Source organism: Diorhabda carinulata, chromosome 6, assembly GCF_026250575.1.
Source record: "Diorhabda carinulata isolate Delta chromosome 6, icDioCari1.1, whole genome shotgun sequence".
In the NCBI taxonomy this organism is placed as follows: Eukaryota; Metazoa; Arthropoda; class Insecta; order Coleoptera; family Chrysomelidae; genus Diorhabda; species Diorhabda carinulata.
Window position 1 is genome coordinate 30,966,212 of NC_079465.1, and position 26,400 is coordinate 30,992,611.

A 26,400-nucleotide genomic window follows, 5' to 3' on the forward strand; every position below is an offset into this window, starting at 1 on the left:
TTTACTTCATTTTCATCGTTTATTGTACATGTTTTTATTAACTACTTCTAAAAAAGATTCAATGAACATAAATTTCATTTACTTGATTTCTGTCGTTTTTTTTTGTAGTTTTTGTTAAAAAATGTATATTGGACAAACACGAAGAAGGTTTCGAAAAGATCCAACGAACATAAACAAATTTATTTTATAGAATCACAGTATGTAGGGAACAATTTATATACTTAAGCAAAATAAATGAGATTAAAATTTTTTTCTCAATTTGTTTATAGCACAAATTAAATTCGATCGATAGTTTCAATCATCTTTCAACGTGCCCCCGAGATTCGGGTCTAGAATCGAAAGAGCTGCTCCTATTAAATGTATGGAACCTGTGACGAGCGAATCGTATTCCCCGGTTCGGTTTAAAAATTCGACGGTTTTTTCGAAAGACGGCAAAACTAAAGCGATTTCGACTTTTTTACTCCGATTTCCCTCCATTTCTAACCAAAGTTTCTTGTTCGCTTCGCATTGTACCAATTGTTTGTCTGCGGGGCATAGAAAATCCGCTGTATCTTTAAAAATTAGATACAAAACCCCATGAACGAATAATGACATTTGTTATTTGTGAATAAGTTAACCTTATATAGTAATAATTAATATCGATAGATAAAAAAGAAGAATTTAAAAACGATTTATTGATGATGAATGATAAAAAGATCGAAACCACGTATAAAAAATAATATTATGAGACGGAAAAGTTAAAAATACGTTTTTTTCTTCTTATTTTTCTTCTCTCTCTTTCGTTTTAAAAAATTAAAAAAGAAGAGCAAAAAGTTTCCAAATTACTAATTTAATAACAACGATCAAGACCACTTATAAGACATAATGCAAAAAGAAGACCGTAAATGTAATGTAAAAACGTCGAAAATTGTTTTTCTTCTTCTTTTTCTTCGTGTCTTATTCTCTGTTTAAACAAATTTTCGATTTTACGTCAACTAGTTTGCGATTTTTTGCTTCCCAATGTGGAATTCAGCAATTGTTTTCGATATTCTGTAATTTTTTCGAAAATTTATCAATTTTTATTCTCAAATTTCAAAAATCCGTTAATAACAGATGAAAAAAGAGGAAAGAAAAGAATTTCCAAGGTTTAGACTTGATGGAACCGAATGATACTATAATCCAGACCACTTAGAAGAGATGAAACAAAAAGAAGACCGCAAATGAAATGGAAAAACGTCGAAAATTGTTTTTCTTCTTCTTTTTCTTCTTGTCTTATTCTCTTTTTAAACAAATTTTGGATTATACGTCAACTAGTTTTCGTTTTTTTTTGTTTCCAAACGAGGAATTCAACAATTTTTTCGGAAATCCTTTATTTTTAATTTCAAATTCCAAAAATCCATTGATTACAGATGAAAAAAGACTAAGGAGAAGAATTTCCAAATTTTAAACTGAATGATAGAACGATCCAGGCCACTTATAAGTCATAATACAAAAGGACAAATAAGAAAGAAGAATAACACGAAATAGAAGGAGAAACGTCAAAACCAGTTCATTTCTTCTTCTTTTTCTTCGTATTTTCTCCTTTATTTCGTCAAATATATACAGGACGATAAATGAATATTTACCTGGTTTGTCGTTGTTACTACCAACGTTCGGTATAAAAATGGCAACGTCGAAATCGCAGGTTAGTAATTCTCGAAAAAAAACATCGGCCCGTCTATCTCTCGTCAAATTAAATATCAAACAACGTTTCTTTTTCGAATTATTAACGTGCGATACGAACCAATCCCTACAGACACGACAACTGTCCAAAGTGTGAGCGCCATCTAGATAAAACCTAAAGAAAAACAATGACGATTCACGTCAAATATCTTTAAACTTGGATTAAAAAAGTGTATTTTTGAAAAAAAAAATACTTTACGTGTGATTTTGGTGAGGTTTGATTTCATATCGACCCGGCCAGTACGTAATTCCTATCGATTTTTTGGCTAAATCAAAATCGAACTTTTTAAAATTTCGATTTTCGTCTACAAATAAAAAAAACGACGAAAATAATTAGGAAAAGTTCACAAATTTTTGAATATGTTTCGTATAAGACAAAAACAAGCCTAAATAGAAGCTCTTGGGTTAATGTTTTGCAATCAAATTCTATTTTGGAGTTTTTTCCCAATGAAAATATTTTCTTTTCACGAATCGGCATTTTTCAAATTTAAAAATTATATTCCCATCAATTTTTAAACAAAAGATCAAATTTTCCCCAAAATAAATATATTTAATATTCTTCTAACCTTTGTTAAGAAAAGCCTCTGCTAAAGCCAACGCCAAACTCGCATTAGTTTTACACACATTCAAAGGTATCCTATCATTTCCACCATAATAATCACAATCTACAACATTCAATGTACACTGAAAAACAAAAAAAAAGCTAAAAATAACACCCATTTACATATATATACTACAACTACCTTCTTTTCTATGCTTCGTTCTTTAAAAATCCTGAAAACATTAAGTGGTTGAGGTACCGTTAGAGCCGTACAACCCTCTTTCATGATACCAGCTTTATGCCAAGCAATCGACTCTAAACTATCACCTAAAAGTGACATATGATCCAAATCCAACGGGGTAATTCCTACTACCAAAGTTTTTCTATAAGAAAATCGATTTTATTCACTTAAATAAAAAAAATATAATGTTTAAATTACTTTACAATATTAGTACAATCATATTCTCCACCTATACCAACTTCTAATATCGCCACATCGATTTTATTCCCCAAAAAAATGTGAAAAGCCAAAATAGTCATAAACCGGAAATACATCGGCATATCAGTGAAATTTTCCTGAAAATTCGAGTTCTGAGAGAACAAAAAAAACGCGGAATAAGAGTTACTAACCTTGTTGTTGGTAAGAAGATCGTGTATTTTCCAAAAATAATGAGTGAATTCAGTTTTTGATATGGGTTTTCCATTTATTCGTATCCTTTCACGAACTTCAAGGAGATGAGGTGATGAAAAAAAACCCGTTTTGCAACCGTGATTTCTTAAAATTTGTTCCGTATAAGCGCAAGTACTACCTTTCCCATTTGTTCCCGTTACGTGTACCACTTTAAGTTTATCTAAATCTTTTACATTTAGACCAGTTCTTTATAAAAAAAAAACAAAAACTCTAACACTCAATTTATTTAGTACTTAAGGTAATTACCTTTGTAGATAGGTTAAAACTTCCGGTTTATTCGCAACTTGTTTCAATATATTAGATTTTCCTGCGTCTCTAATATATTGAGCATTACTTTGTAGATCATTTAAAGCTGCTAAAGCGTCCTTTAAAAATACACAATAAACACAAAATTTTGTTAATTATTATTTCGATTATTACCTCGTAAGTTTTTTCACTCATATTTTTTTCTAATTTAACTATCGCACTAGAAAAACTTCTTGTTATCTTGGATAATATCAAGCATGGAGTCTTCATCGTTATTTATCTAACCTATAAACTCTCAAATCATCACATTCTAATTGATAAAGAAAGTGTTAATCAATAGTGTTTTTACATTTATTATACACTTATCACATTCTTTCAAGCGAAACATTTTTCAAGGTTAAGAAATTGTTTATATTTTTGATATTTGACAATTTAAATAAAACCACAAAACTAAGTCCAGAGCAGTGTTGAAACACCCTTAGAACTAATGCTAAAGACATTTTTAAAAAACTAACCTAATTGGTAATTGAATAATAAATACAACTTTGTATTTTTTTTTGATACGTACATTTTTTTAAATAGAATAATCTCATTGAATTTCATTATTACAAAAACTTTGATTCTATTTATAGTTTAACACAGATCATTGAAAATCACGCTTGAACGCGTCCGAATTATCATTGGATATCTTAATGATCATATTTAACCATTTAAATTAGCATTGTGGGAAAATATTTTCATTATTCAATGTCCTTAGTGATGGGAATAGATACAAGGTGACTGCATTATTATATTTAATTAATTCATGTTTATCTTTTGGAAACAATGTTAATATCGCAATATTATTAATTAACATGACTTATCTCGAAAGATACAAACGAACGCTTCTAGGTTTAATCGAGTTGAGAAATATTGAAACAATAATATTTAAATTAGTTTCACAAGATTTAGTGTGATTTTAATTAAGATTAAATCGTTTATAGAACAGAAAAGTGTCGTATCAATTATTTATTGATTTAGTTATAAAATCGATGGAAAAATTCATTTTTACTATCTTTAGATTGTACAGGTTGTCCCTGTGAAAGCTACGTATTGTTAACCATTGGACATGAGCCGTCCCTGGACTTCAGATAGTCGTGCAGAATTATTTATTCCGTAAAATACAATTCATAATGTTCGAATTCATAATTTAGATAAAATATAAGTTCTGATTTCGTTATAACTCAGAAAAGTGTATATTCACTATCGAGTTTTTTGCATCAAGTCCTGTATATTAGAGGTTTATAAATATTTGAGTGCTTCTATTTAATCGTCTATTAATAAGTTTTGTATACTTGATATAAATGATAGTGTAGTAAATATTTTTATTATAATCAACAATTGAAAATATTTCGTACAACTCTGTATTTAATTATAATTCTGAAGGAATAAGTTAATTGTAGTGGAGGTGGTGGTGGTACTTTCGAAGAACTGAGTCCGTTAATGATTCTCCAGTTTGAAAAGAGAAAGAATTCATCGGCGATCTTCAGTAAAGAAGAATACTTTGGACAGTGAACAGTGGCATTTAAAAATAAATAAACTGTTGCTTTGTGGAAGGTTTTTTTTATATATATATATATTGGGAAAAATGAAGAATGTAATGGTCGTTATAGGACTATTAGGTAAGTCGAATTTTACAATAAAAATTTTAGCTTTTACATAAAATTATTTTTTATTATTTCGAATACTGATATTTTTGTTTAATTTATAATATTAATAATACATTCGAGTATCTCTTACCTATTTATAACTTTTATTCGAAATTTTCACACAAATATAAATATTAAAAAACTTATAAATGTCAAGGATATGTAATATATATTTATTTATACTTTAAAATGTTATAAATAGTAATTATTTAATATTTTATATGAGTTTTAGGATATATTTGTACGAAACAATATATTTTTGTAGTTAAAAATATTACACTGATAAAAAATATTTATTAGATAACATCTGAAAATCCCTATTTGGTTATATCGAACTGCATAAAGTGTAAATTTACAAAAAAAAACTTTAATTGGCGTTTATCGAATTACCAGATTACTATTTCCGTTTTTACCATTAAGAGAGTAACTTCCGGTTCGGCTTTTACATATGGATTCGTGAATTACACAAAAGATTTTATTTTTGAAGGGCTAATTTTTAAAAACTAGGGGCTTGGGCGAAGAAGAGAAAAAATACACTAAGAAAAAATTGTCAACTTGATGATTATATGATAAATACATAAACGAAATTGTTTTATAAATAATAAAAGTATAGCTTCACTTAATTGGCTGTCACTTTTTTCTGATTAATCGGAATGTCATAAAATTTGACACACAGTCTTTTGAAGGTTGGTACTTGGTAAACGTCATATGGATTTGACAATGACAGCGTCATTTGTGTATCAGTCACACGAGTTATTGATGTAACAGGTTATCAACTGTCAGTTTTAATGCCGAAAACAAAATAAAAAACGATAGGATTTCAAACGAGTTAAACACAATGTATTAATTCATTAATAACTTTGATGCCAATGTATAAAAATGTTTTTATTATACGTATAATGAATATATAAAAGACTAATTGAAATAATAATTTTTGCAAACACACCTGCTTTTTTTACTTATTCATTTTGACTTTAAATATACTGTAGTAGTTATAAAATGTCGTCCATCTGCCCATATTTAATCAAATATAACTTTTACTGCAGTATTTTGGAAAATAATGTTTCGGTTTACGTATGACTCATGATGACTAGTTGTTTTTCTTGAAGCATATATCACATAATATCTTGTTTCAAACAAAAAAAATCTCGTGTTACATAATAGATTCTATTCCAAGGCTAACGTGACTGACTCCTCTTACCTTTCAGTTCCTGTTAATACATTCCGAATATCTACACTGACCTACTCTCATGACGAGCTGATTAATTTTTATACTCAAATTGGTACTTTAGTTGTTTGTTAACGTTCACAAGAATCTAATTCCAATAGAGATCTAGTTACATAACTAAACATTTTCACGATTTTTTCGAAACAATTATACACTACGTTTATATAACTTATTACGAAAAAAATATTTAATATCAAATCTGATAAAAAACCAGTTAAATGTTTGGGCTCCTCGAGCTTTTCTATCCGCCGAGGTTCCAGCTCGGTTCTGTGCAGTCTCAAGCGTGCGCAGTATAGATAAAGTGTCTCGAACGAGAAAGAAAATGGATGTTGTCAACACCGTAACCTAGGAATGTTTTTTCTCATATCAACTGTCTATATAGGCGTTAAACACAAATCGTAGAAGGCATTTATTTCGATATCGATTTTCGATTTACATTTTTGTTTTCTTATATTATTAGAATCGGAAACAAATTGGGAATACGTATTTTTTTCAAATTTGACATTTGACACAAAACTTACCGAAGTTTGATACTTGTTTGCCAAGCTCATGAGCGTCGAACACGTTACAGATTTTTTGACATTACAAGTACGTTCTGCAGTGCGAAAAAGATTTGTGGGGTTCAAAGTAAATAAAAAAACAGTACAACGATCTCTGAAACTAACTGAAAAGCGTTAAATCACGTGAAATACATAAAAAATGTTCTATAAAAACAATTTAATAATTAAAGACAGATATCAACATCTCCTTAATTTTATTTGTCTTCATTGTAATCTTGACGTTAGAAATTCTTGACAGTATACGTCACGAGTACGTTTTGCAGTGCGAAAAAGACGTTTGGGGTTCAAAGTAAATAAAAAAACGGTACAACAATCACTGAAACTAACTGAAGAGCGTTAAATTACGTGAAATACATAAAAAATGTTCTATAAAAACAATTTAAACATCAAAGACAGATATCAACATCTTTTTAATTCTATTTGTTTTCATCGTAATCTTGACGTTAGACATTCTTGACAGTATACGTCACGAGTACGTTCTGCAGTGCGAAAAAAATGTTTAGGGTTCAAAGTAAATAAAAAAAACGGTATAACAATCACTGAAACTAACCGAAGAGCGTCAAATCACGTGAAATACATAGAAAATTTTCTATAAAACCAATTTAATTATTAAAGACAGATATCAACATCTCTTTAATTCTATTTGTTTTCATTGTAATCTTGACGTTAGACATTCTTGACAATATACGTCACGAGTACGTTCTGCAGTGCGAAAAAGATGTTTAAGGTTCAAAGTTAATAAAAAAACGGTACAACAATCACTGAAACTAACTGAAGAGCGTTAAATTACGTGAAATACATAGAAAACGTTCTATAAAAACAATTTAATCATTAAAGACAGATATCAACATCTCCTTAATTTTATTTGTCTTCATTGTAATCTTGACGTTAGAAATTCTTGACAGTATACGTCAAGAGTACGTTTTGCAGTGCGAAAAAGACGTTTGGGGTTCAAAGTAAATAAAAAAACGGTACAACAATCACTGAAACTAACTGAAGAGCGTTAAATCACGTGAAATACATAGAAAACGTTCTATAAAAACAATTTAAACATCAAAGACAGATATCAACATCTTTTTAATTCTATTTGTTTTCATCGTAATCTTGACGTTAGACATTCTTGACAATATACGTCACGAGTACGTTCTGCAGTGCGAAAAAAATGTTTAGGGTTCAAAGTTAATAAAAAAACGGTACAACAATCACTGAAACTAACTGAAGAGCGTTAAATCACGTGAAATACATAGAAAACATTCTATAAAAACAATTTAAACATCAAAGACAGATATCAACATCTTTTTAATTCTATTTGTTTTCATCGTAATCTTGACGTTAGACATTCTTGACAGTATACGTCACGAGTACGTTTTACAGAGCAAAAAAGATGTTTAAGGTTCAAAGTTAATAAAAAAACGGTACAACAATCACTGAAACTAACTGAAGAGCGTTAAATCACGTGAAATACATAGAAAATGTTCTATAAAAACAATTTAAACATCAAAGACAGATATCAACATCTTTTTAATTCTATTTGTTTTCATCGTAATCTTGACGTTAGACATTCTTGACAATATACGTCACGAGTACGTTCTGCAGTGCGAAAAAAATGTTTAAGGTTCAAAGTAAATAAAAAAACGGTACAACAATCACTGAAACTAACTGAAGAGCGTCAAATCACGTGAAATACATAGAAAACGTTCTATAAAAACAATTTAAACATCAAAGACAGATATCAACATCTTTTTAATTCTATTTGTTTTCATCGTAATCTTGACGTTAGACATTCTTGACAATATACGTCACGAGTACGTTCTGCAGTGCGAAAAAAATGTTTAGGGTTCAAAGTAAATAAAAAAACGGTATAACAATCACTGAAACTAACTGAAGAGCGTCAAATCACGTGAAATACATAGAAAACGTTCTATAAAAACAATTTAAACATCAAAGACAGATATCAACATCTTTTTAATTCTATTTGTTTTCATCGTAATCTTGACGTTAGACATTCTTGACAATATACGTCACGAGTACGTTCTGCAGTGCGAAAAAGATGTTTGGGGTTCAAAGTTAATAAAAAAACGGTACAACAATCACTGCAACTAACTGAAGAGCGTTAAATTACGTGAAATACATAGAAAGTGTTCTATAAAAAAACTACTTTATGCCCATAGACAGATTTCAACATTCCGTCAAGATGCTATGTCGAATATAACAAAAAAAAAATCGATAAGATCTGTTGTAGATAAAAAACTGATGTTAATTGTTCATCGTTCTCTAAAGAAACGTGAACTTATTAGAGAAAGTGGATCGTTCGATGACCGTGAACTTTCATTTGTTTCACTATTAAGATCATTGAAGCGTGCAAGATCGTGAAAAAAAAAACATGAGAAGATCGAGAAAATCTAAGCACGAATCGTATTTAACGTACCGACAATATTCAATATATTATCAGTATTACTGTACGAGGTTTAAATCGAAAAACATCGTCACCATATTTAAACTAACGTATTTTGATCTATATTTTGAAACTATCCGTTATTTTTTCCTTTTTTGTAACGGTTAATCTCCACTATTAGTTATTTAATTTGATTATTTTCTTTATAGTAATATATAAATAAATTTGTGAATATAGTGTAGTGTATAGTGAAGTTAAAGCCGACATTTTTTAAATATGAGACAATCACACCTACTTACGCATCCCTATATATACAACAAGAATTTCAAGTAGTAATTAATTACGGTATTTTATGTTTAAACTGAATATTAATATCACGTAGCAGGATGTGTATTTCAACATTTTATTTTTCGTATAAATTATTCGCGCTATTATTACAATATTCAATGTATGAAGGTCTTAAATCCGCTAGTTGTTTGTAGTAAAGACACGAAATAACTTTTATCGATTAAAGATTCAAAAATTTTCGCTCAAAATTAGCACGCAGCTTCAATAAAAACCAACTCAGCTTTTGCTACCATTAATTCAGGAACCTCCTCCAAAAGCGCCACGTTTTCTTTTTCTTCTCTTATTCTGTAGATTTGTCCTCTTCCATCGTTACCATCCAGCCACACGTTGCTTTCGTCTGAAATGAACTCTTGGACTTAAATGAACGAATCTATCAGCCAAATTAGTGAAAATAAAGTAATTCTTGATGTAGCTGCACTATATAGTCGTGATAACGGTTTGTGTTGGTTCTGATTTGCTATTTTTTTCTCAAAAAAATGCTTAGAAATGTGCTGGAGGCGAATCCAGTTTCTTAGTGATTTTGGTTTTGTTAAGTTGGCGTTTCAGATTGATATTTGATAGATATGTGTCGAACTGGTTGAAGATTTCTTTTTAAAACGTCGTTACTGATTACAGATAAGTCGTATTTTATTATTTAATTTTCTAGTTAATGTTTCATCTTTAAATATCTTTACGTAACGTTTTTAAGAAGAATCTTCTGTAAACAACGAATTTCACGGTAAACTTATTCACTCGGTCGTGTCCGACATAACAAAACTCAATTTTAGTTATCTCTCGACTTGAAAGTAAGAGTAGATATTACGTAAATCGAATTTCTCTCTGCTTTTGTTCCCACTGTAGAATTTACTTAATAATAATGGTCGAATCATACAGATTTTGATAAATTAATTCATAAAAAAACACGAAAAAAGTCAATTTTCACGATATTTATTACTAAAAAAGTGAATATGAAATGTCAATTAGACTGAAACGATAACGTCACGTCATACTTATATTCGATGATTCGCCAAAAATTGTCTCAACTGAGAGCAATCTAGTGAAGTGTCAAATTACCATTTAAAAATGGCCGGTGTGGGGATAATACAGAGCTTTTGTGTATTATTGGATTTTACACCTCATTGTTTGTAGTTTTATTGGAAAAGGGCTTTTTTAAGAGTGCTAAACTTCCTTTAGGAAACGTGACTTTTCTCAAAGATAAACTTTTTCGATGCAACGTCTTGAGGAATGTCCCAGGGTTGGTCATTATTTAGGAACGTAAAAATGATCAGGATATTGACTACAGTTATTTTCATTAGATCTGTATCATTAGATTGTATCTTCCAGATGCCACTTAGCAAGATTGAAATTCGTTAAACTTGAACACAATTAGATATAGAAATCAAGAAAAACTAACACGGATCGATTGTTTACCTCAAGGCCGTCATTTTGAGGTAGATTTACCTAAATGTCCCGTTCGATTATCATTTGCTTTCATATTTTCGTCAAATACTTTCTAGATAATCGTTAATGTGAAAAATAGTATAATAAAATATAATTGTTCGACCAAACAGGTAATATAAATTTAATCTTATATAATTTTTAAACAATTTATCAAAAAAATATTATTACATAATCACGACATGTGAATTTATATACATAATATATAACTTTCTATATGTACATTATCACTTAGAAGAGAAGGTGTACTAAGTATTATACCAGGCGATTGAAAAGACCTTTCAAATTTTTGAATATTTGCAAAAGACAATTTTCGTAGCAATATAGTTCTACGAAGCTAAGATTCTAGAAAATTCTAAGGGAACAGGATACACAGGAAGATGACAATCGTTTCAACATTCGATTTATGTTCTTCTGGTGACTCTGGATTGTGATTAATGACGAAGACAATTTCATCATTCTTATTAACGTTCTAATGAAACCTTTAAAGTCTGATACCTCACCATTTTTTAGAATGTGTGAACGGTAGATGTAATCTGGACTAAGTTATTGCTTTTTAATGTTTTCAAAGCAAAAATCTGTACCAATACTCAGGATATTCATGAATTTTATTATTATTTTAGGTTCGAAGTTGTACCCAGTTTTGTTTCTTCTTACACAAGATCGAAACATAGAAAAAAGTGTGGGTGAAACGTTTTGTTTGTTAAATATTTGTCTATGAATAAATTTGATGTAATTATAATTTATTCTATTACGTAAACTAATATGTCAAAGTTAAAGGTCACGTTTTATATGGTGTCTTAGTGTACACCCAACTTTTATTTAAAAGAAATCAAATAGTACGACTTTCTCCATACTTTCTATTCTAGTACCAGCATCTACATAGGAAACAAATACTTATCTGTTGTTTACTTATATCAGATGATATGAAATTAGTTAAAAAAATCGTATAATACAGGTGAAATAAATGATTACTCTAAAATTGATTTTCAAATGTTATTTTTGAGTGTACGAAAATTTGTACGTATCCATATTGTAGAGAATTTTATGTTTTATAACAAGATGAAACTATATTTTTCAAAAAAAAAAAAATGTTCAACCCTTAAAATTCAAAATTACGAAGCTGACACTGATTTTCGTCATCTAGGTTATATGTTTTTTCTAGTTTAAGCCTTAAAAATTGAAGGTGAATAACATTTTGGAAATGTTGTTGATATTCATTATCAATTTTTTTTCTATCGATTACAGAAAAATGCATTCAGAAATTTTCTGTATTAATAAAATAAACAGGAATTAAAAAAACTATATATAAATTTGGTTTATACGGCAGCCATTTTGAATTTTAAAAATTTTTTTTTGAAAAACAATCGCTCTAAATATATTTATATAAAATATCAAATCGATTAGGTTATTTTTTGTTAAAGTTTCGAAAACTATTCTGGTTTTTTACGTACAAAAATAAAAGAAATATCAACGCAATTGTTTCAAATTGAATGTGAGGTTAAATTTTTTCGATTTTTGTTCCTGGACTATAAAATATAACAAATTTGATTGGTACAGAACGATTCAAGTATTGCCACCACGTAATATACAAAGCTACAATACGTCATTTCCGGTTGACATCACAACCAGCCACCATATTGTTTTTGAAGACAAACATTGCGTTTACTACATCAAATATTTTAGTTTTAATTTCATTTGTTTACCAAATATATTCGTTTCAATAAAAAACCGATCGAAACAATCAATTTTCTACAAACAAAAGATAGTAATCACGACAAAATGGCCGACGATTCAAATCACTCTGCTCTTCAAAGTAGAAATCTGCAATCTCTCGGTGTTTTAGGGGTCAGGTTATTTTCGTCTTCGTTTTATTGTTCGCTGTACTTCACATAGATGTCGTTTAACTTGCATTAAAGTCATCGGTTAACGGATATTACGAGCGGTTGTATGTTTGGCGAATTATAAAAATACTAATCGGTTTCTAGGTTATGTACAAGCTCAAAATGCAGTTCAAGAAGATCCTTGTAAAGTTAAATCTCGAGTGGTGGCTGATATAACGTATTGCGACCGATATTGGGAATGCGTCAACGGTCAACCCGAATTATACGATTGTCCGAACGGTTTGGTGTTCGCAGGAAAAAATAAAGGAGTAACGGAAGGATGCGATTATCCTTGGAGATCGAATTACTGCGACGGAAAACAACAAGCCAGTAAGAAACCGTTTCTTCTAATTATTATTATTTTAATATATAGGACAAACGTCTTTAAAAATTCGTATCGATTATAAGGACATCCAAATATTTTTATTTATTTATCAGATCCGCCGATCGGTACCGATCATTGCGGGTGGCTTTACGGTATTTTCGGACACGAAACGTCGTGTACAAGATACTGGACGTGCTGGAATGGAACAGTAGTCGAACAATTTTGCATCGGGGGACTTTTGTACAACGAAAAAACTCATTCTTGCGATTGGCCGGAAAACGTAGACGGATGCCAGAAACATCGTGAGTTAATTAATTTTAGTTAATCTAAGAAAAAAAAAAAAGCGTAATTATTTTTTCCAGCTCTCTGTAACGATGATCCTAACGGTAACGTACCCCTCGGAAAATCCTGCAACAGATATTGGCAATGCCAAGGAGGTTATCCTAGGCTCCAAAGATGTCCCGCGATGTTGGTTTTCGATCGGAACGCTTTGAGATGCGTCGTACCACCAACCGAAGATTGCGACGTACCTTCCACCATTCCGCCGCCGCAACGCGACGATGACGAACTCGACAACATTCCCCAAAATAATCCAAAGAACAGGGGAAAATCCGATTTTCCTAATCTACCACCTGGAGCTATACCCGTACCTGAGAATAACCAGAATAGAGCGAGGAATTGATCTTTGAAATCGATTTGTTAAATTTCAAAAGTTTTGTTTGCAGTTTGATCGAGATCAAAAGTGAGAATGTTGTGAATTTTATTACGATTATAGCCAGTACTTTATTGACAATAAAAAGATAAAAAACTGCCTTTTGTCATATTTAATTTCCACAGTACGGTCCTGCGAAAACAAGTTTGAAACACATTGGCTGAAGACTTGCAGGAACACGACCATGATCAGCTCCACACTCGCGTGAGCAAGATCAAACTCGAATGTAAAAGACCAGAACCATCTAAGGTTTGCAATATCAAAACCATGATTAGTTGAAGACTTACGACACCAAGACCAAGCCGAAGACCTGTTGGACTAAGATCGAATGTGCAAGACTAAGAACAGGTTCGAGTATACAAGTCCAAAACCAACTGAAGGCTTGCACGAATCTCCAAAGACTTACAACAAGACAAATGCTAATTGAAGGCTTGGTATCTTCAAACCCAGATCCCTATCCAAGTTCCTCCTCCTAATTCCTATTGCACATCAAATGGTAATTTCGTTGAAATATCTTTTAAATTCAATTCCAAGACCAATTAATGGCCGGCAAGATAAAGACCAATAATTATGCGAGACCCACACCAACTAAAGACTTGCAAGGCCGATTTTGACACAACTAGACCAGCTGAAAGTTGTAAAACCAGGACCAAGACGAATTGTGTAAGACCAAGACCAGCTGAAAGCTTATAAAATTAAGATAAAGTGCTGAAGACATAGACTAAGATCCTGAGACCAAGATTGAGTACGCCAGATCGAATCTAAAAACACCAAGATCGAATGCGCAAAACCTAGACCAAGACAAATTAAAGCCTTGTAAGATTGGGGCAAGCTAAAGGCTTGTAAGATCAACTCCAAGACGAAGTGTGTGATACCAAGACTAACTAAAGACTTATAAAACCAAGGCCAAGTGCGCAATATCTAGACCGATACGAACTAAAGACTTGTAAAGCCAAGATAAAGTGCGCAAAACCTACATGAAGAAAAACTGAAGCTTTGTAAGATTGGGGCGAGTTGAAGGCTTGTAAGATCAACTCCAAGACGAAGTATGTGATACCAAGACTAACTAAAGACTTATAAAACCAAGGCCAAGTGCGCAACATCTAGACCGATACGAACTAAAGACTTGTAAAGCCAAGATAAAGTGCGCAAAACCTACATGAAGAAAAACTGAAGCTTTGTAAGATTGGGGCGAGTTGAAGGCTTGTAAGATCAACTCCAAGACGAAGTATGTGATACCAAGACTAACTAAAGACTTATAAAACCAAGGCCAAGTGCGCAACATCTAGACCGATACGAACTAAAGACTTGTAAAGCCAAGATAAAGTGCGCAAAACCTACATGAAGAAAAACTGAAGCTTTGTAAGATTGGGGCGAGTTGAAGGCTTGTAAGATCAACTCCAAGACGAAGTATGTGATACCAAGACTAACTAAAGACTTATAAAACCAAGGCCAAGTGCGCAACATCTAGACCGATACGAACTAAAGGCTTGTAAAACCAAGATAAAGTGCGCAAAACCTAGACCAAGAAAAACTGAAGATTTGTAAGATTGGGTCGAGTTGAAGGCTTGTAAGATCAACTCCAAGACGAAGTGTGTGATACCAAGACTAGCTAAAGGCTTGTAAAACCAAGGCCAAGTGCGCAACATCTAGACCGATACGAACTAAAGACTTGTAAAGCCAAGATAAAGTGCGCAAAACCTACATGAAGAAAAACTGAAGCTTTGTAAGATTGGGGCGAGTTGAAGGCTTGTAAGATCAACTCCAAGACGAAGTGTGTGATACCAAGACTAGCTAAAGGCTTGTAAAACCAAGGCCAAGTGCGCAACATCTAGACCAATACGAACTAAAGACTTGTAAAACCAAGATAAAGTGCGCAAAACCTACATGAAGAAAAACTGAAGCTTTGTAAGATTGGGGCGAGTTGAAGGCTTGTAAGATCAACTCCAAGACGAAGTATGTGATACCAAGACTAGCTAAAGGCTTGTAAAACCAAGGCCAAGTGCGCAATATCTAGACCAATACGAACTAAAGACTTGTAAAACCAAGATAAAGTGCGCAAAACCTAGACCAAGAAAAACTGAAGATTTGTAAGATTGGGTCGAGTTGAAGGCTTGTAAGATCAACTCCAAGACGAAGTGTGTGATACCAAGACTAGCTAAAGGCTTGTAAAACCATTGTTAAGTGATCACGAACTACATTGAGACAAACTAAAAGCATGTAAGATCAAGATCGAGTGCGACAAAGCAAACAACTTGAATCCTTTCGAGAGTGAGACAAGCTGAAGGCTCATAACCGAGATCAAACGGTGCAAGGCTTACAAAATTCCAAGGTCAATGTGCGCAAGGCTCTTGCATAGTATCCTATTGGTCGAATAACCAAATGTTTGGCCGTCGAGGTTGCAACTGAATTCCGACGTTGTCATACTGTTCTAGTTTTCGTGGAAATCGAGTCTGTATATTGGTATGAAAAAAAGTAGGGTTATGATGTAAATATATTGAAAATAAAAAACGCATAATTCCTAAAAGATTATTTATTTCTTCTTATGAAAGAGTTTTATTTATAACTTCGTGTTTTATAATTGCCGATCTAAAAACAAAATAAACTACTACGACATATAAAAAAAAAGAAATTTCGATAAAATTTATCCAAAATGTCACTTGGACGAGTCATTTTTTAATGAATTACCTTTCTCTAAAGGACGTTTCTCAAATAGTGGCACTAGATTTTGCCACCTATGATAAATAATCGATTTTTCTTTATTTCTCAAATTATTTCCACCAAGAATTTGGTAATAAATTAATATTATATCTAATCAGTTTAGATCTTATAACATTGTAGCTCAAAGCTCTAAAGACTGCTTGTCACTCAAAATTTCGTCACTTTTGACTTGACAGATCAGCTGACTTTCGTAAAACTAGATACAAAACATTAGATAAAATTTGAGGTTAGGAATTTGTTTACTTTTCCTCATAGAATTTTGACAGTTTTATTAGTGACAGCCGTCATGCAATGACAGGAGACTTGCAAGCGATTTCGTGCACGTCGTATTTCATTACGTCAATAAACTTTTACGAAAAATTGATTTGGCGAGAATCGAAACTTGACAGAATGTATGGATACGATTTTTTACAATTTAAAAGTGTTTTTAGTCGCCAAACTACTAATTTTGGACATATTATAAGAAATCATTTCACTTACACATTATTAGTACAAGCGTCGATCATTTTATCGTAGTACGGGGAACAGATTTCATCGTTAAAAAATTTGTTATGCAAATTAATAGCGTGAGTCAATTGAAATATCAACAATCGCTGATAGAAGTGATCGGTGATTTTATATTTTTCGCAAAATCGATGATAAATCATCTGAAAATAATGAAAAATATGTTTAAATTTATACGGAAACCTCGCAACTAGTTTTATTAATAAATATATAATGAAAAATGACAATTTTGAACTTGAAGATCCAATTCAAGAAGTTTAATCTTTTGGGTATCATTTGGATGTTGCCAGCTCTAATAATTTAATGGAAACGATGCTGATTCGTTAAAAAAAACCCAAAGGAAACAAATTAAATTTTTGTTTTACCTGTAAGGTTGTGGTTAGTGCCAGTACTAAAACTTGAATTGTGGGGCAACATATATAAGTAATTCCCGAAATAATTCCGGAGATAAGTCCGCGCCATTCCTTTGTTTGATCGTTCAGTTCTAAATAAGAACTTATTGCCTGAAATGTGTAAAAATCTTTACTGTAAAGTTTAATACTGATCATCATAAAACGCCGATTTAGTTGACACGAAACAACAAATAAAATCTGCTATGCAAAAATGTCAAATGTCAATGTCAGATTTGACATATTTATATCAGTGTTGCCATACCTCGAAACTCGAGTGGTTTTAATTAATAACTTTTGCCAAAGATAAAATAGAAAAGTTTATTGATAAATTGTTTGTCTATGATCATATATTAACAAATTTTGATTACTTACCATATATAATCCGACGTAAACACCGACAAATAAACCAAAATAAATATTCGATTTATGAAAAATAACGTCAAAAATCTTTTTCGGATCCTTAAATATCGAATTCAATTTTCCTAATAAACGTTTAGTTAGATTGATTCCAACACCTACCAACGAATATTTGAAAAATGCCTGCAAGAATATAAGCGTAGTGGTTCTTAAAACGGTTTTTTGATTTCTCGGGAGCACGCGACTCGGTTAAAATCTAGAAAAACACACCAGAAGATCGCGGCGCTCGGTTTTGTCTTAAAAAATGATCAATTATTAGCTGGAAGCTTCAATATTAACCATAATCTTATTAAAAACATATTTCTTATTCTTATTTTCTTAAAAAATCCGTTTTAAATTATCACTATCAGTTTTTATTGTTTGCTACTAAAATTTTTTAATCGAACCTCGTACACAAACCAAAAGTTTAATTTAATAAAATGTTACAACATTAGGGTAGGCCAGTATATTCACCTGTAATGAAATTTCTCCGATTTGCTTGAGAGATTTTCGATTTTTTCTGTATTTATCATTTTTTAATTTTGGAATGAAAAACCTGTAATTTAAAACGAAAAAAAACTAAGATATGAATACGTCTGTTTCCTGCAAGTAAAACTTGAAGGTTTTAAATAAAACTACGGGTTAGATCTGGTAAATAAGGTGGGTGTTTAACTAATTCATAAATCACTAGTGAGATTCAAAAAAATATGACAGATACACATTATTTTTGAATTTTACTTACCAAAAATAATTGAAATCAATTTCTTTATTTCTTTTTTCGAAAAGGTGCATTAGAATTCCGCTGGTGATCATAAATAACGCCGTTTGTTGTACAGATGATAATCTCAACGCGTTTAAACATGTTTCTAAGAACTGTAAAGATATACGGGATGTTTTAACTTTTCTATACAGTATAATAAAGTGAAAATGATCAATTTAAACTCTTGAACCAATTTTTAACATTTCTTTAATTCTGTTATGGTCTAAATATTGTTTACAAAGTGCTGTAGCATCGTGAGTCCATTTAATATAACCTGGTTAACTCTATCTGGACGAATCTGTGTCTTGTAATGGATTCGAAGCTACAACTTGTTAGTCTCGAAGAAGATTCCAAGTTTTTCTAAACTATATCTGGACGAATCTGTGTGTTGTAGTGGATTCGAAGCTACAACTTTTTAGTCTCGAAGAAGATTCCAAGTTTTTCTAAACTATATCTGGACGAATCTGTGTGTTGTAGTGGATTCGAAGCTACAACTTTTTAGTCTCCAAGAAGATTCCAAGTTTTTGTAAACTATCTGGACGAATCTGTGTGTTGTAGTGGATTCGAAGCTACAACTTGTTAGTCTCGAAGAAGATTCCAAGTTTTTGTAACCTTTCTGGACGAATCTGTGTCTTGTAGTGGATTCGAAGCTACAACTTTTTGGTCTCGAAGAAGATTCCAAGTTTTTGTAAACTATCTGGACGAATCTGTGTCTTGTAGTGGATTCGAAGCTACAACTTGTTAGTCTCGAAGAAGATTCCAAGTTTTTGTAACCTTTCTGGACGAATCTGTGTCTTGTAATGGATTCGAAGCTACAACTTGTTAGTCTCGAAGAAGATTCCAAGTTTTTGTAAACTTTCTGGACGAATCTGTGTCTTGTAATGGATTCGAAGCTACAACTTTTTGGTCTCGAAGAAGATTCCAAGTTTTTGTAAACTATCTGGACGAATCGGTGTCTTTTAGTGGATTCGAAGCTACAACTTTTTAGTCTCGAAGAAGATTCCAAGTTTTTCTAAACTATATCTGGACGAATCTGTGTGTTGTAGTGGATTCGAAGCTACAACTTTTTGGTCTCGAAGAAGATTCCAAGTTTTTGTAAACTATCTGGACGAATCTGTGTCTTGTAGTGGATTCGAAGCTACAACTTTTTGGTCTCGAAGAAGATTCCAAGTTTTTGTAAACTTTCTGGACGAATCTGTGTCTTGTAGTGGATTCGAAGCTACAACTTTTTGGTCTCGAAGAAGATTCCAAGTTTTTGTAAACTATCTGGACGAATCGGTGTCTTGTAGTGGATTCGACAAGTTTTTGTAAATTTTTCTGTACTTATCAGACCAGTCGACGTTTCTTTAAGTTGTAGACAACAAATTTATTAAAATCTTCTGCAATTCGTGAATCATAATATGGGGAAGACAGTTTCTATATGATTCTGATTATATAGAGGGTTGGATATATTAAAAAAAATAAACTTACTGAATTAAAAAACATTAAAGTGTTCAAATTTTGGTTTTCCTTGGATTCAACTAATATAGATGTACCAGATATTAATCCGGGTACTAGTAAAGCTGTATAAAAATGTAATCCAAAGGTTTTGCTAAAAACGTGGTAAAAATAGTAAAAAACCGTATTAAATATGAATTTTCAAATAAAAAAATCTTACGCCAAAAGACATATCGAACCGAATGTAAAAGTTCCCATTAAAAATCCGTAAAATACAGTTCTAAAAACACGTTTCAACGATCGTTTTCCTATATTTTTCTTCTTCATTTTGTAATCCATAATCAATCGGATCTTGAATTAAAAAAGCAAAATTATGTAAAGAAATTATTCAATTATCAATAATTTTAATAAAAACTTCTGCTTGTAGTTCGAATCCCAACAAAAATATCAAATTCTCCACATAAATTATTCAATTTTTCATTAATTAATGTCTCACCATAAAGTTAACCCTTTAAATGACGAGGTACCCCAATTATAGACACTAATTAACTTATGAAGAACTACTCTGAAAATTTTCGACCAAAGCAACCAAGGTTGAAGAAGCCCAAAGACTCGAATAAACTCCATTCTTCAAAAGAAGTTTCTACGATCAACATAAATCGTAAAAAAGCTTTTAGATTTGACATCATCATCGAGGAAGTACTGAAGAAGCTTCCACGTAAAGCTATAGATAAAAAAAACCTTCCTAAACTGTTGGAAGTAGCAGAGGTTATGGTACGTAAATCAAGGAACCTTCCCAAGGTTAACAACATCATTCCATGTCAAAAATTTGACTCTAAACCATCGATCTAGTCCTTGGAAGGATTCTGCAGCTTTCATAGATGTGGTCTTTAATAAACTACAAGTTAAATATACCAAAACCTTGAAGACACTTGCTGGTGGTTATTTTGGACGTGGAACAGACCATGAAGAAGCTAATTATTGAATTAATACATGGCGTATCAAGAATAGAATCGAATTTTTTTATACTAACAATGCGAAGGACTTCGTTGGACAGTTAACGTTAAAACAAAGACTATAAACAAAAAATTGCTTCTTTACAAAGGGATTTTGGACCCCGTCTGGACATATGGCTTACGACTGTGTCCCCGTTTCCAAATTCCAAATTTTAGGGAGAAAGCTTAATAGAATCAAGCCGTTTGAGTTATTTTAAATGATGGTGTTAGTTAATTTATTCGTTTTTATATAAAATATTCTATAATAATACTTTATACAGGGTGCGGCAGACAAATATATCCGCCGGTTACTTTGAATCAAGTTGTTTGGTATCTAAATCCAACGTATCTTAAAAATTTTCGTACCACACCCTGTATATTCGTAGCGTTTATTCCACAACGCGTTTTTATGGTTTTACAATACTCGACACGCTGTATAATGAATTTTTGTATAACTTACAATAAATATGGGAATAAAAAACTTGGTCGTTCCTAAAACTACGTTGGGTAGTAAATTCGAAAGCGCCGTTGTACAACTCGGAGTCCAATAATGTACAAATTGACATCCTGTATCTTTGAGTACATGTTTATAGAAAACTTCTTTACTAACAACTACCATATTCGAAATTATTTATACAACAATTTCGGTATGAAATCGTTTCGACTACAAGGCGAATATTTTAATGGGACATTAATATTTAATAGGCATTGTAAGTAAATTTACTTAAATTTTAAACAATAAAGTTAATTCTGTTTAGTTGGAATTTCGCAATAAATTCGCCGTAACGGGTGTACCAAATAACGGAAAACGCGGTTGAAACTTTGCGACGTTGCCACACGTGATCAAATTTCGAATATTCGATTTCGTTTTTAAACTAATCGAAGCAGGCGGTTTCATACAGACTATTTAGAGTGAAACAACTATATTTTGAAAAAAGAGATGCCAATAAACGTAACAGTTTTTATAGATTTGATTAAAGAAGTTAAATCGGATCGGTTTTAAGGGCAAAATATGAAGAAATTTGGAAATATGTTTAAAACATTCCGACCCGTCGTGTTTTAAATAAAAAACCGAAGGTTAGGGGTCTTTTTTGAGGTTAGTTAAAGTGTGTCATCACTTCATTTAATGGATGCATGATTACGGTCACGATCTTTTTGAATTATTTTGAAAAATATCTAATCGTGAGATTTGTATTTGAAATATGCCGCCAAAATCAGACAGAAAACTGTTTTTTTCCATGTAAGTTTAGTATTGCTATTGAACCAAGAGATGGCGCTGCAACGAGAACTCGATTTATCTAAAGGAAATTATTCAATTGGTATTACAAGCAACGAATTGAAGAAAAAACTGCATTTAGCCTTAGAAATTTCACGAAATTGAGTCAGTTATTGATAAAGCGTCGTTTAAGTTATATAGATTATCGTTTAATTGTTTATATGAACTACAACTATAATTTTAGGTTATCATCAGAACAAAATTTACGTTTGAACTAATATTTATAACCTACAACTCTAGTTTTAGGTTATGAACTCGATTATATGAACTACTACTATAATTTTAGGTTATGATCATAACAAAATTTACGTTTGAACTAAAATTTATAAGTTACAAATGTAGTTTTAGGTTATGAATTCGATTATATGAACTACTTTTATAATTTTAGGTTATGATCTTAACAAAATTTACGTTTGAACTAAAATTTATAAGTTACAAATGTAGTTTTAGGTTATGAACTCGATTATATGAACTACTTTTATAATTTTAGGTTATGATCTTAACAAAATTTACGTTTGAACTAAAATTTATAACCTACAAATGTAGTTTTAGGTTATGAACTCGATTATATGAACTACTATTATAATTTTAGGTTATGATCTTAACAAAATTTACGTTTGAACTAAAATTTATAAGTTACAAATGTAGTTTTAGGTTATGAATTCGATTATATGAACTACTACTATAATTTTAGGTTATGATCTTAACAAAATTTACGTTTGAACTAAAATTTATAAGTTACAAATGTAGTTTTAGGTTATGAACTCGATTATATGAACTACTTTTATAATTTTAGGTTATGATCTTAACAAAATTTACGTTTGAACTAAAATTTATAACCTACAAATGTAGTTTTAGGTTATGAACTCGATTATATGAACTACTATTATAATTTTAGGTTATGATCTTAACAAAATTTACGTTTGAACTAAAATTTATAAGTTACAAATGTAGTTTTAGGTTATGAATTCGATTATATGAACTACTACTATAATTTTAGGTTATGATCTTAACAAAATTTACGTTTGAACTAAAATTTATAAGTTACAAATGTAGTTTTAGGTTATGAACTCGATTATATGAACTACTTTTATAATTTTAGGTTATGATCTTAACAAAATTTACGTTTGAACTAAAATTTATAACCTACAAATGTAGTTTTAGGTTATGAACTCGATTATATGAACTACTATTATAATTTTAGGTTATGATCTTAACAAAATTTACGTTTGAACTAAAATTTATAAGTTACAAATGTAGTTTTAGGTTATGAACTCGATTATATGAACTACTTTTATAATTTTAGGTTATGATCTTAACAAAATTTACGTTTGAACTAAAATTTATAAGTTACAAATGTAGTTTTAGGTTATGAACTCGATTATATGAACTACTTTTATAATTTTAGGTTATGATCTTAACAAAATTTACGTTTGAACTAAAATTTATAAGTTACAAATGTAGTTTTAGGTTATGAACTCGATTATATGAACTACTTTTATAATTTTAGGTTATGATCTTAACAAAATTTAGGTTTGAACTAAAATTTATAAGTTACAAATCTAGTTTTAGGTTATGAACTCGATTATATGAACTACTACTATAATTTTAGGTTATGATCTTAACAAAATTTACGTTTGAACTAAAATTTATAACCTACAAATGTAGTTTTAGGTTATGAACTCGATTATATGAACTACTACTATAATTTTAGGTTATGATCATAACAAAATGTACGTTTGAACTAAAATTTATAACCTACAAATGTAGTTTTAGGTTATGAACTCGATTATATGAACTACTACTATAATTTTAGGTTATGATCTTAACAAAATTTAGGTTTGAACTAAAATTTATAAGTTACAAATGTAGTTTTAGGTTATGAACTCGATTATATGAACTACTTTTATAATTTTAGGTTATGATCTTAACAAAATTTACGTTTGAACTAAAATTTATAAGTTACAAATGTAGTTTTAGGTTATGAACTCGATTATATGAACTACTTTTATAATTTTAGGTTATGATCTTAACAAAATTTACGTTTGAACTAAAATTTATAAGTTACAAATGTAGTTTTAGGTTATGAACTCGATTATATGAACTACTTTTATAATTTTAGGTTATGATCTTAACAAAATTTAGGTTTGAACTAAAATTTATAAGTTACAAATCTAGTTTTAGGTTATGAACTCGATTATATGAACTACTACTATAATTTTAGGTTATGATCTTAACAAAATTTACGTTTGAACTAAAATTTATAAGTTACAAATGTAGTTTTAGGTTATGAACTCGATTATATGAACTACTACTATAATTTTAGGTTATGATCTTAACAAAATTTAGGTTTGAACTAAAATTTATAAGTTACAAATCTAGTTTTAGGTTATGAATTCGATTATATGAACTACTACTATAATTTTAGGTTATGATCTTAACAAAATTTAGGTTTGAACTAAAATTTATAAGTTACAAATGTAGTTTTAGGTTATGAACTCGATTATATGAACTACTTTTATAATTTTAGGTTATGATCTTAACAAAATTTACGTTTGAACTAAAATTTATAAGTTACAAATCTAGTTTTAGGTTATGAATTCGATTATATGAACTACTACTATAATTTTAGGTTATGATCTTAACAAAATTTAGGTTTGAACTAAAATTTATAAGTTACAAATGTAGTTTTAGGTTATGAACTCGATTATATGAACTACTACTATAATTTTAGGTTATGATCTTAACAAAATTTAGGTTTGAACTAAAATTTATAAGTTACAAATCTAGTTTTAGGTTATGAATTCGATTATATGAACTACTACTATAATTTTAGGTTATGATCTTAACAAAATTTAGGTTTGAACTAAAATTTATAAGTTACAAATGTAGTTTTAGGTTATGAACTCGATTATATGAACTACTATTATAATTTTAGGTTATGATCTTAACAAAATTTACGTTTGAACTAAAATTTATAAGTTACAAATGTAGTTTTAGGTTATGAACTCGATTATATGAACTACTACTATAATTTTAGGTTATGATCTTAACAAAATTTAGGTTTGAACTAAAATTTATAAGTTACAAATCTAGTTTTAGGTTATGAATTCGATTATATGAACTACTACTATAATTTTAGGTTATGATCTTAACAAAATTTACGTTTGAACTAAAATTTATAAGTTACAAATGTAGTTTTAGGTTATGAACTCGATTATATGAACTACTATTATAATTTTAGGTTATGATCTTAACAAAATTTACGTTTGAACTAAAATTTATAAGTTACAAATCTAGTTTTAGGTTATGAATTCGATTATATGAACTACTACTATAATTTTAGGTTATGATCTTAACAAAATTTAGGTTTGAACTAAAATTTATAAGTTACAAATGTAGTTTTAGGTTATGAACTCGATTATATGAACTACTATTATAATTTTAGGTTATGATCTTAACAAAATTTACGTTTGAACTAAAATTTATAAGTTACAAATGTAGTTTTAGGTTATGAACTCGATTATATGAACTACTATTATAATTTTAGGTTATGATCTTAACAAAATTTACGTTTGAACTAAAATTTATAAGTTACAAATCTAGTTTTAGGTTATGAATTCGATTATATGAACTACTACTAATTTTTAGGTTATGATTAGAACAAGACCTCAATTTGAAACTATTTCTAACGACCCTGATTCGTTGTTTTGGGTTAAAAATGTTTTCATATCAACTACTACTAGTTAAAGTATGTTTCTAGTTGTTTTTTTTCATGATGAGTCGCTGCTTTGGACTTTTTAATCGAATTTATTCGACAAAAATAATCAACGTTTGCGATATGCACTTTAAACGAAATGAAACTGATCCTTTTTTGAAAAGAATCTTCATTGGTGATGGAAAATGGATCCTGTAGAGTATCATAGTTCGAATAAACACGATGAACTAGCACAAACCACACGGGAAGACTGATAAACAACGAAAAAAGCTAATACTACCATTTTGGTTGGATTTTAAAGGTGTTGTGTTGTTTGAGGTGTTTTTAATGAACCAAACGATCAAATCTGATGTTTACTATCAACAATTAATAAAATTGGACGGAGCAATCAAGGAAAAACGACCAGAATTGTCGAATCGGCAAAGCTTCCCCCATACAACCCTGAT

At 30.4% G+C, this 26,400-nt stretch overlaps 3 protein-coding genes across 5 annotated transcripts; 1 reads left to right on the forward strand and 2 right to left on the reverse strand.

The window, feature by feature from the left end:
* Positions 1-3,665, reverse strand: LOC130895566 (folylpolyglutamate synthase, mitochondrial). Of its 3 annotated transcripts, none has more exons than XM_057802935.1 (9): positions 3,354-3,590; positions 3,180-3,298; positions 2,873-3,119; positions 2,682-2,818; positions 2,445-2,625; positions 2,268-2,385; positions 1,901-2,006; positions 1,605-1,816; positions 1-551 (listed from the first exon to the last, which is right to left on the reverse strand). In XM_057802935.1, the coding sequence occupies exons 1-9, from the start codon at positions 3,447-3,449 to the stop codon at positions 295-297; spliced, it is 1,473 nt and encodes a 490-aa protein (XP_057658918.1). In that variant the 5' UTR covers positions 3,450-3,590; the 3' UTR covers positions 1-294. The 3 variants fall into 3 exon arrangements, with proteins under 3 accessions (XP_057658918.1, XP_057658919.1, XP_057658920.1); XM_057802936.1 differs by having other exon boundaries at positions 171-524; positions 3,354-3,665; XM_057802937.1 differs by having other exon boundaries at positions 171-1,029.
* A 523-nt stretch (positions 3,666-4,188) lies between these two features.
* On the forward strand, positions 4,189-13,853 carry LOC130895584 (protein obstructor-E-like). The gene is made up of 4 exons (XM_057802959.1): positions 4,189-4,840; positions 12,824-13,048; positions 13,157-13,345; positions 13,406-13,853. The coding sequence occupies exons 1-4, from the start codon at positions 4,807-4,809 to the stop codon at positions 13,723-13,725; spliced, it is 768 nt and encodes a 255-aa protein (XP_057658942.1). The 5' UTR covers positions 4,189-4,806; the 3' UTR covers positions 13,726-13,853.
* Positions 13,854-16,272: 2,419 nt separating this feature from the next.
* LOC130895583 (uncharacterized) lies at positions 16,273-21,622 on the reverse strand. Its single transcript, XM_057802957.1, has 9 exons — positions 21,421-21,622; positions 20,186-20,316; positions 19,999-20,119; positions 18,511-18,641; positions 18,243-18,324; positions 17,745-17,912; positions 17,346-17,483; positions 16,957-17,123; positions 16,273-16,344 (listed from the first exon to the last, which is right to left on the reverse strand). The coding sequence occupies exons 1-9, from the start codon at positions 21,577-21,579 to the stop codon at positions 16,299-16,301; spliced, it is 1,143 nt and encodes a 380-aa protein (XP_057658940.1). The 5' UTR covers positions 21,580-21,622; the 3' UTR covers positions 16,273-16,298.
* Between the last annotated feature and the right edge of the window lie 4,778 nt (positions 21,623-26,400).